Source organism: Phacochoerus africanus, chromosome 12, assembly GCF_016906955.1.
Source record: "Phacochoerus africanus isolate WHEZ1 chromosome 12, ROS_Pafr_v1, whole genome shotgun sequence".
In the NCBI taxonomy this organism is placed as follows: Eukaryota; Metazoa; Chordata; class Mammalia; order Artiodactyla; family Suidae; genus Phacochoerus; species Phacochoerus africanus.
In genome coordinates this window covers 21,804,453-21,816,518 of record NC_062555.1, presented here as the reverse complement: position 1 = coordinate 21,816,518, position 12,066 = coordinate 21,804,453, and the positions used below count along the sequence as shown (strand labels likewise).

The 12,066-nt window shown below is 37.1% G+C and overlaps 1 protein-coding gene across 11 annotated transcripts in view; it reads right to left on the bottom strand.

The window, feature by feature from the left end:
• SDCCAG8 (SHH signaling and ciliogenesis regulator SDCCAG8) overlaps nt 1-12,066 on the bottom strand; it is a 250,606-nt gene that overhangs the window by 189,669 nt on the left and 48,871 nt on the right. The window contains exon 1 of one of the 11 annotated variants that reach the window (XM_047754916.1): nt 1,172-1,497. The exons of the other annotated variants lie outside the window; for them this stretch is intronic. Within the exon in view, the coding sequence (XP_047610872.1) occupies nt 1,172-1,206 (35 nt within the window). The 5' untranslated portion in view covers nt 1,207-1,497. Of the gene's footprint in view, nt 1-1,171; nt 1,498-12,066 lie in introns of those variants that run through there. 11 annotated transcript variants of the gene reach the window in all.

Here is a 12,066-nt window from a genome sequence, read left to right as displayed (position 1 = left end):
TCTTAAAGATAAAATAACCTAAACTATTCGTGGTATTTGGAAAGCAGCCATATTTTTAAGAAATATGTAATACTGAACAAGGTTACAATTATTAGTTTCACAAAAGCTCCTTTTGTTAAAAAAAAGAATTGCCGCAAGTATCATAAAATCCATGGGGGCATGGTGATCTTAATTTTGGAATTTCTTGATTTGTTTTCAATTGAGAAAAATATTTTTTTTGTTCAAAGGAAAGGAGTTAATTATTTTGATAAAGTATAAGCAGACACAACAATTATGTGAAAAAGTGGAAGAATCAAGGCAAGATTAAATTATTCTATGGTTAAGTAACAAATAAGTAAACGCAAGCAATTCTGAACTCATATTTGTTTGCATTTCACAAAAAGCTCTAACATAAAAGACAACTAGCTTCACTGAGAATATGCACTCCAAGTAGAAACTATCATTCTGGTAGGAAAAAAAAAAATTCACTCTTTAAGGGTAACAAGTCAACATAGGCTTCACATAGTCACCTTTCTTAAAGTTCTAAGATCCACCAAAAAAAACCAAAGTCACTATCAATGATCTGTTCCTAATACCATGCCATCATCAAAGCTGAAATTCCAAATAAAAAGAACAAAAAAGCTCAGCGTTTATGTTAACAGACCACAATAGGATCAAAATCTAACAAACGTGCTTCTTACAGGAGACTTAAATTTAACACATTTAATCGTTTTCAGCATGTCCTCTTGCTAAGAGCAGTCTGCCACACAGAAGATACTCAATGAAATAAATGACAAAAGAATAAATTAACAAATAACGACTCTGCTACAGGAGAGCAGCAAAGAGGTGAAGCAAAACTCCTTCTCAGTTTTAATATTTTATGAGCTAAATTTAAAGTCACTAGACTATTTAAAGTTGGAGAATAGTTTAATTGCTCTGAAGAAAGTTTTAGAATATCCACTCACCAACTTCAGACTACTGAATCACAGAAATTCATCAAAGATAAATCCACGAATACTGATGTTTTGTTAAGGCCATGATTCAATAGTAACACCACAAAATTGATACTAAATACCTGTGCCGCCACTGGACTGACACACACCGATAGTGAAAGAAATATACTATATGCTTCAAGGTGCCCCTCAGACCATCTGGGAAGTTCAGGAGAGATGCCTAAATTACATATACTTACAGAGGCAGGTAGCAATTTCGGCCATTTAGGGTCATCCACTCAGTTGCTGCATTTTTTTGTTTTGTTGTTTCAACTCAACCAGCCCATATACCAAACAGCAAACACTTGAAAAACAGCTCTGGGCGTGTCAGCCTTGTCCTCAACACGAGGCCTTGTTTTCTGTCCCACTTCTGGATGTCACCTTCTAGATTTTGCCCTCATTTTTCAGCCCCATGCTACTACTCATTATCTGTCCTCCAGAAACAGTCAATTCTGGCCACCCAGGGTAACTAGCCAGCCAGTCACAGTCGTGCTCTAGAGCTGCCAGTCCACAGGGCCACCCCAGAGCCAGGCCTGAGGAAGCCCCTCACAGTGGGAAGTTGTGCAAGTCCACAGGATACCTCGATGGAGCAGTTCTCCAAATTACCCTCTTCCATGGCAAGAGTTCTTTAAGTGCTTAAAAAACCCGTGGAGGTGTTTGGATGAATGAGATCAAGCAAGTTCTCAAACAAGGCAAACGGTTCAACATGAGTCCTGTAACAATCATGATCCAGATGAAGGAGCAGCTGAGGCAGAAGATGAGCTAAGAAGTACGGGTGCCAGTATTCAATGTAGTATTTTAAGGAACTTAGTGCAACAATCAGAGAAGAAAGGACTGAGAAAGTCCCTGAATGATCGTGCCCAAATGTTTACAATAAGGAAAAAAGAGAGTTGGTCTGACATATGCATGAGCTTCACCTTGAAATACGGAGTACCTAAGAAATACCTTTAATTCCTAAGTTATTCCACAGTTGTTAGCAGTTTTATGTTTAAGAATCATCAGTAAGTATTATTACTGTTTTAAAAAAGAAATTCTAAAAGGCTGACTATGACATTTTTTTGTTCCTCATTTTTGGGAATTTCCTACCACAATCTTCCAACGCCAGCCATACAGAAAACTGCCAATCACCCACCCCCAAGTCCCAAGTTGGACTAGGAGTTCCCGTCGTGGCTCAGTGGTAATGGACTCGACTAGTATCCATGAAGACACGGGTTGAATCCCAGACCTTGCTCAGTGGGTTAAGGATCTGGCGTTACCGTGAGCTGTGGTGTAGGTCACAGACACGGCTTGGATCCTGCGTTGCTGTGGCTGTGGTGTAGGCTAGCGACTACAGCTCCAATTAGACCCTTAGCCTGGGAACCTCCATATGCTGCGGGTGCGGCCATAGAAAAAGACATAAAAAAAAGAAAGAAAGAAAAAGACAAAAAACCCCAAGCAAGTTGGACTGAAGTCCCAGGACAGTGGAGCCGTAATCATCTCTCCTTTCTGAAAAGTACAGCCAGGTCCCTCCAAGGCACTGTGGGCTACAGACAGGAATTTAACATAAACTAGTTCCATCGTGATTCCCATTCAAAGGTATTTTGACCATTAAGAAAGAAAGAGAGGTTACTGTTGTTCTTACCCACTTCATGACATAATGAGGCCTGAGTGAAGGGCAGAAATAAAAAAAATACCATAAGGAATTAAAATCAACTTTTAATATATATTCAATATACTCAATAGTTGTTAAGTGTTCTCTTCAAAAAGTCTCAAGGATCCTAACACAATACTACTAACACACAGGCAGTCTGGTCTCCAAATTGTGCCTGATTCCCTCCTTTTCAAAAGCCCAAGTCACTCTTGTGTCATTAGTAAGCTAAAATACATTACATGCTAAAAGATCAATAAAATAGCTTAAAACTGGTGTGATGATACAACACTTTTTTTTTCTTTTCAGGGCTACACCAGCAGCATAGGAAGTTCCCAGGCTAGGGGTTGAATTGGAGCTCAGCTGCAGGCCCACACCACAGCCACAGTAACATAGGATCCGAGCTGGGTCTATGACCTACACCACAGCTCACAGCAACACAGGATCCTTAACTCACTGAGTGAGGCCAGGGATCAAACCCATAACCTCATAGATATTAGTTGGTTTCGTAACCTGCTGCGCCACAAGAGGAACTCCCACAATACAACATTTTGAACAGAGACCAGGAAATTCTTTTGATTTATCACATTTGGGATATAACTTTTTAAAATTCCACATTAGAGTCATTCAGGAAATACTATGATAAAGTTCATTGAGGGTTCAGGCTTCTAATTGTGCTTAAAACTAGAAGTCCAAACTTAAAAAGTTTTGGTCACTCTTCAAAGTCAAGATAACACTCAATATCCAGCATCCTGCATGAGGAAGCTAAAAGAAACTGAACTAGCCAAGGCAATGGGGAATCATATAGACAACGATTTTCATTGACAATAAAAGCAGAAACCTTCCACTGTATACTGTTATTAAAGAAGAACATGAGCCAATGACATGCTGACAAAGCAGAAAACTGAACTAAGAAGGCTGACATTTAGAGGCAAAGAGCTGAAATTTAGAATAGAGACAAAGGAATATATAACTGAGCAAGAATCTAATTTCTAAATGACTGATAGACTTAGAATCAATGTAAACACTGTAGCTTCCTTTTACAATATTTTTCTCATGACCTAGAACATGCAATACAGTAGGGGGGAAAAAAACCTGTTTTTTTATTTGTCGATTGGTTTTGTTAGACTTAGTTTTATCTTAGACTATTCTTTTTAGCTGCATGACTCTGAATATGCTTTTTGTTTTAAAGTTATTTTTTCATTATGTTCTCCTTATAATAAATTCATTGCCAATGTGGTTAGAGACCTATTTGACACATACTTTTGATTGCAGTGCTTTCTTCTACCTCTCCTGTGGTAATCACTGTTAAATACTGTGTTCTTATTCTTTCACACCCTTTTCTATGCATAAGTATGAACCCAGAGAAAATATATAGTAAGGTTGCAAATGGCCCTTGAAAAGAATACAAATAGTTTCATATGAAGTATGCCTTTTTCATCTTTTATTTTTTCCATCAGCAACATATTTTGGAGCTTAGTCCCACAATGATACATATAAATCTACTTCGTTCTTTTTTTTTTGATTATGCATAAAATTTCATAGATTATCTAAACTATATTTTAGGTATTTTTCTTTGAAGATAGTTAGGTTGTTCATAAGTAAAAGGAAAATGTCTTGTTTTTTCTACACTCAGTTTCTATACTTATAACACTTCTGATAGCAACTGTGTAGGTTTTCCACACATGGTAACTGTCTAATTCTTGGTGGATACTAACTCAATTCTGACAATAACTGCCTGGAGTTGGCACAGATCCCACAGGTTAAGACTCAGTCCCCTAAGACTGCCTTCCACTTTAGGTGCCAATTTCAAGTCCCAGCTTGTCTCCTGCATCTCTGATAATTGGCCATAAACCTTGGTTTCCCACGACCCCTTCCAGGATTAAACATTTATTAGAATAGCTCACAGACAGTGAGGAAAGTTCTTTCCTTACTACTGTCCATTTATTATAAAAGATACAATTCACGAACAGATAAACAGGAAAAAATGTCTAGGGCAAGGTATGGGGAGGGGTGTGGAGCTTCCATGCCCTGTCTAGGAGTGCCACCCTCCAGCACCTCAGTGCGTTGAACCACCCAGAAACTCGCTAAACTCCACTGTTTAGGGTTTTTAATGGAGGTTTCACAGGCATGATTGATTAAATCATTCGCCATTGTTGACTACCCTTAATCTCCAGCCCCTCCTCTCCCTAGAGGATGGAGAGTAGAAGCTGAAAATACCAGTTTTCTAATTAAAATGGATGATTTCTGTGGCAGCCAGAACCCCCATCTTTAGTGGATTTCCAAAAGTCATCTAATTAACATAAACCCAGGAGTGACTGGAACAGCTATTTCAGAAACAAGGGACAAAACCCAAGTTTTATAACAAAATATGCACCTATTGATTTTTTACCACTTGTGGAAATACAGGGGTTATAACACCCCTATGACAGGAACTGGAGATGCACGCCAAAATATGTATTTATTATATCACAATATCACAACACCATTACAAGTAATGCTGCAAAAAGAATTTCCTACAAATGCCTCATTATGCACACACACACACACACATCCTCTAGGGTCGATTTTGAAATATTTAACACATAATTTAAATATGAATTAAGAATGATAAATTAGCCCCCAACCTAGTGTCAATTTATAGTTCCACCAGCAAGGTATGAAAATATACACTTATTCATAGGCTCACCAATTCTTTTTTGTTTTGTTTTGTTTTGTTAGGCTCACCAATTCTTGAGACTATGAGTCTTCTTTTATTTTCACCAATTTGATAGCTGGCATTTTGAAAATGGTATTTCTCTGGAAATTTCTCTTTTCAAATAAGGTAAAACTTCAGAAGAACTATGTAAAGCAGAGGAGATAAGCAGTCTCCAATAAAGAGTTCAAGGTAATGATCATAAAGATACACAATGAATTTGTGAGAAAATTGGATGAACCCAGAAAGACATTTAACAAAAAGTTAGAAAATACAAAGAGAACCAAACAGAGCTGAAGAATAGATACCTGAAATTTGAAAATACACTAGAAGGAAGCAACAGTAGGTTAGATAATACATAGGAATGATCAGCAAACTGGAAGACAGAATAGTGTAAATCACCCAAGATGAACAGTAAAAAAGAAAAAAAAGAATTTAATGAGGATAGACGAAGAGACTGCTGAGACAAGATTAGATGTACTAACATTCACATTATAGGAGTTCTAAAGGAGAAGGGTAAGAGGAAGGGGCAGAGAACATATTTGCAGACATAATAGCTGAAAAATTCCCTAACCTGGGAAAGGAAACAGGCAGCCAGGTCCAGGAAGTATAGAGTCCGAGACGGGGGTCGACCCAAAAGGGACCACACCAAGATGTTTTGTAATTAAAATAATGAAATTAAAGATAAAGAGGCTATCTAGAGTGCCAAGGGAAAAATAACAATTACTTACAAGGGATAGAGCTGATTTTTCATCAGAAACCCTGCAAGCCAGAAGGTATTGATAAACTTAAAGTGATGAAAGAGAAAAACCTCCAACCAAGAATATTCTATCCAGCATGTCTATCATTCAGATTTGATGGACAAATCAAAATTTTTACAGACAATCAAAAGCTAAAAGCATTTAGTACCACAATAGCTGCTTTACAAGAAATTTTAATAGGACTTCTCTAAGTAGAAAAGGCCACAACTTAAAATAATCATATATGTACAAAATACATATACAACATACAAAAGTCATGGTAACCACAAACCAAAAATATATAATAGATTTACACACATACACAAAAGATAAAGAAATACAAACAAAAAACTAAAAATAGTCATAAAAGCCAAAATTGAAAAGAAGGAACAAAACTGAACTTCAAGAACAACCCTAAAACAATGAACAAAAGAGCAATGAGTGCAGACCTATCATTAATTACTTTAAAGGTAAATGGACCAAATGCTCCTATGTAAAGACAAAGAGTGGCTGAATGGATACAAAAACAAGACCCGCATATGGGCTGCCCACAAAAGACTCACTTCATATCTAAAGATACACACAGATTGAAAGTGAGGGGATGGAAAAAGGTATTGCATGCAAATGGAAATCAAAACAAACCTGGCGTTGCAATACTTTTATTAGACAAAGTAGACGTTAAAAGAAAAAGTGCAATAGGAGACAAAACAGGACATTATACAATGATCAAAGAAGATATATAAGAAGATATATATAAATAATTATAACTATATATGCACTCAACACAGGAGCACCTAAAATTAGCAAATACAAAGGGAGACATTGACAGTACCACAATAATACTTGGGCCATTAACATCCCACTCACACCAATGGACAGATCATCCAAACAGAAAAATCAGTAAGAAAGCACCGGCCTTAAATGACACATTAGACCAAATAACTTAATATAGAACATTTCATCCAAAAACAGCAGACTACACATTCATTTCAAGCACACATGAAACATTCTCCAGGACAGATCCAATACTAGGCCATGAAACAAAGTTGGTAAATTTAAGAAAACTGAAATCATATCAAGCATCTTTTCCAACCACTTTTTCTAGTCTATAAGACTGGAAAGCACCTACAAGAAAAAAAAAAAAAGAAACTATAAAAAACACAAACACATGGCAGCTAAACAGTATGCTAAAAACAACCAATGGGCCACTGAAGAAATCGAAGAAGAAATAAAAAAGTACCTGTAGACAAATGAGAAGGAAAACACAATGATCCAAAATCTATGGCATGCAGCAAAAACAATTCTAAGAGAGAAGTTTATAACAATACAAGTTTACTTCAGGAAACAAGAAAAATCTCAAAACAACCTAACCTTACACCTAAATGTAGCAGAAAAAGAACAAACAATGCCTGAAGTTAGTAGAAGGAACGAAATCATAAAGATCAGAGTAGAAATAAATGAAATAGAGACTAAAACAACAATAGAAAAGATCAATGAAACCCAAAAACTGGTTCTTTAAAAAGATAAACAAAATTGGTAAACCTTAGCCAGACTCATCAAGAAAAGAGAGAGGACTCAAATCAATAAAATCAGAAATGAAAAAGGAGAAGTTATAACTGACACCACAGAAACTCAAAGGATCGTAAAAGGAGTTCCCGTCGTGGCGCAGTGGTTAACGAATCCGACTAGGAACCATGAGGTTGCGGGTTCGGTCCCTGCCCTTGCTCAGTGGGTTAACGATCCGGCGTTGCCGTGAGCTGTGGTGTAGGTTGCAGATGCGACTCGGACCCCTCGTTGCTGTGGCTCTGGCATAGGCCGGTGGCTACAGCTCCGATTTGACCCCTAGCCTGGGAACCTCCATATGCCACGGGAGCGGCCCAAGAAGTAGCAACAACAACAATAACAACAAAAAAGACAAAAAAAAAAGGATCGTAAAAGATTACTATGAATAATATTATACCAATAAAATGGACAACATAGGAGAAATGGAAAAATTCCCAGAAATACACAATCTCTCAAGACTGACCCAGGAAGAAATAGAAAATACGAACAGAACAATTACTAGAAATGAAATTGAATCAATAATTTAAAAAAAAAAAAAACTCAACAAACAAGAGCCAAGAGCCAGATGGCTTCACAGATGAATCCTACCAAACATTTAGAGAAGAGTTAATACCTATCCTTCTCAAATTATTCCAAAAGACTATAGAGGAAGGAACTCTTCCAAATCCATTTTATGAGGCTAGCATCACCCTGCTATCAAAACCAAAGACACTACAAAAAAATAAAATTATAGACCAATATCACTGATGAACCTAGACGCAAAAATCCTCAAGGAAACACTAGCAAACCAAATCTGACAATACATTAAAAAGATTACACACCATGATCAAATGGGATATATCCCAAGATGTAAGGATTTTACAATATATGCAAATTAATCAATGTCATACACCATATTAACAAGTTGAAGAATAAAAACTATATGATGATCCAATAGATACAGAAAAAGAAAAAGCTTTGTTTTCTGGCTGTGCCTGTGGCACAGTTAAGTTCCAAGCCCAAAGATCAAATCCATGCCACAGCAGTGACCCAGGCCACTACAGTGACAGTGCTAGATCCTTAACCACTACATTACAAGGGAACTCCAGAAAAATTTTGACACAATTCAACATTCACTTATAACACCTCCTCCAGAAAATATGATTAGAGGGAACAAACCTCAATATAATAAGGGCAATATATGATAAGCCCACAGCTGGCATCATACTCAACGGTGAAAAGCAGAAAGCATTTCCTCTAAGAATAAGACAAGGATTCCCACTATCAGCACTTTTATTAAGCATAGTATTAGAAGTTCTAGTTATAGCCATCAGAAAAAGAAAAGAAATCCACATTGGAAAGGAAGAAGTAAAATTGTCACTGTTTGCAGATGACATGATACTACACACAGAAAATCCTCAAGATGTCACCAAAAAACCGCTAGCCATCAATGAATTTAATAAAGTTGCAGGATATAAAATTAACATACAGAGGTCTGCTATATTTCTATATACTAATGAACTACCAGAAAGAGAAATTAAGAAAACAATACAATTTCTCATTGCATCAAAAGGAATAAAAAACCCAGAAATAAATCTGCATAAGGAGGTAAAGGACATGTAATTGGAAAACTATAAGAAACATTAATGAAACAAATTGAAGAAGACAGAAACAAATGTAAACATAGCCCATGGTCATGGACTGGAAGAATTAATACTGTTAAAATGTCCATAGTACCCAAGATTCTACAGAATTCAATGCAATCTCTATAAAAGCACCAATGGTATTTTTCACAGAACCAGGAAAGTAATTCTAAAATTTGTATGGAAATACAGAAGACCCTAAATAGCCAACCAATACAATTCTAAAATTTGTATGGAAATACAGAAGACCCTAAATAGCCAAAACAAAGCCTAAATGCTTTTCACCATTGAGAAAGAGGAGCATGGCTAAAGATATCACACTCCCTGATTTTAAACTATACTACAAAGCTACAGTAATCAAAACAACATGGGGAGTTCCCTGGTAGCCTAGTGGTTAGGACTCAGTGTTTTCAATACTGTAACCCTGGTTCAATCCCAGGTCTGGGAACTGCGATCCCATATTGAGTTGCTATACTCCATGGCCAAATGAATAAATAAATAGAAATAAAAACAAAACATTCCTGGAGTTCCCACCAAAAGGATTGGTGGTGGCATCTTTCTTGGGAGCTCTGAGACACAGGTTTGATCCCAGGCCTGCGCAGTAGTTAAGGATCCAGCATTTCCACAGCTGCAGCTTAGGGAATAACTGTGCCATAGGAACACAGCCCCAGGAACTCCATACGCCATTGGGTAGCCAAAACAGGAAAAAAATAAGTAAATAAATAAAACATTTCTTTAATAAAATACAATATGATACTGGCACAAAAAATGTACACACAGGAGCTCCTGCTGTGACACAATGGGATGAGTGGTATCTTGGGAGTGCCAGGATGCAGGTTTGATCCCTGGCCTGGCTCAGTGGGTTAAGGATCCAGCATTGCCATGGCTGTGGCTTGGGTTGCAGCTGCAGCTAAGATCTGATCCCTGGCCCAGGAGCTCCATATGCTGTGGGTTGGCCAAAAAAAAAAAAAAAGAAAAAGGAAGGAAGGAAGGAAGGGAGGAAGGAAGGAAGGAAGGGAGGGAGGGAAAGAAGGAGGGAGGGAAAATGCACACACAGGCCAGTGGAGCAGAATAGAGAGCCCAGAAATAAATTGCTACTTATATGGTCAATTTATGGCAAAAAAATGCAAAATATAAAATAGGGAAAAGCCTATTCAGTAAGTGGTATTAGTAAACCTGGACAGCTAGCTACATGCAAAGAGTTGAACTGAACTACTTTTTCGTATCATATACAAAAATAAGCTGAAAATGGATCAAAAACTGAAATGTAAGATCTGAAACCATAAAACTCCTAGAAGAAAACCTAGGCAATACGTTCTTTGGTGTGGGTCTTAGCAATATTTTTTGGATGTATCTCCTCACAATGGAAACAAAAGCAAAAAAAATGTTTTTAAACGAGTGTGACTACATCAAAGTTAAACACTTCTACACAGTGAAGGACACTACTGACAAAATGAAAAGGCAGCATACTAAATGGAAGAAGATATTTGAAATGGTATACCTGATTGGGGGTTAATACCCAAATGATATATCTGATAAGGGGTAAATATCCAAAGAACTCAATAAACTCAACATACATTTTAAAAAAAATAGCCTGATTAAAAACTGGGGAGGGGACCCGGAGACATGTTTCCAAAGAAGATACACAGCTGTCCAACAGACACATAAGATGCCCAGCATCACTAATCATCAGGGAAATGCAAATCAAAAAAAATCACAATATGATAGCACCTCACACCTGTCGGAATGGTTCACACCAAAATGACAACAAATAGCAAGTGTTGGTGAGGATGTGGAAAAGGCAAATCTAGAGCACTGTTGGCAGGAATGTAAATGGGTAAGCCTGCAGGTAAAACAGTATATAAGTTCCTCAAAAAATTAAAAATAGAACTGCCATACCATTCAACAATTCTACTTCTGGGTATTTTTCAGAAGAATACAAAACCAGAAATTCAAAAAGATGTATTCACTGCAGCATTATTTCCAATAGGCAGAATACGGAAGCAACCTACATAGCCATCAATAGATGAATGGATAAAGAGGATATGATGTATGTGTGTATATACATACACAAAAACAATGAAACATTAGTCATACAAAGGAATGAAACCTTGCCATCTGCAACAACATGGATAGACTTAGAGACTGTTATCTAAATGAAATAAATCAGAGAGCTTTCACTTTTATGTGGAATCTGAAAAATAAAACAAATGAACAAATGTTAATAAAACAAGAAACAGACTCCTGAAGAACAAACAGATGGTTACCAGAGGGAAGGGTTTGGGAGAAGGAGTAACATAGTGAGTGAGCTCAAGAGCTACAACCTTACAGTTACAAAGTAAATGAGTCAAAAGGATGAAATGTACAGCATGGAGAATGCAGTCAATAATACTGTCAATATAGTCAATAATTTTAAACAGTGACGGATATAACCACATTTATGTGATCATTTTGTAATGTATCAGATTATCAAATCATTACGTTGTACACCTGGAACTAACAGAACTGTGGGTCAATTACATATCAACTTAAAGCAAAAGAATGAATATCTACTTATATACTATCTTCCTCTTTTATTGCTCACCAATTCATATTATACATCTACTTGGCAACTGAGCAGTTTGTCTTTTCTGTTTGTTTCAAAGCAAATTATTTATACATTGTACCAACATTTTTGTTATATAAAATGTAAAGGTGGAGTTCCCGTCGTGGCGCAGTGGTTAACGAATCCGACTAGGAACCATGAGGTTGCGGGTTTGGTCCCTGCCCTTGCTCAGTGGGTTAACGATCCAGCGTTGCCGTGAGCTGTGGTGTAGGCTGCAGATGCGGCTCGGATCCCGCGTTGCTG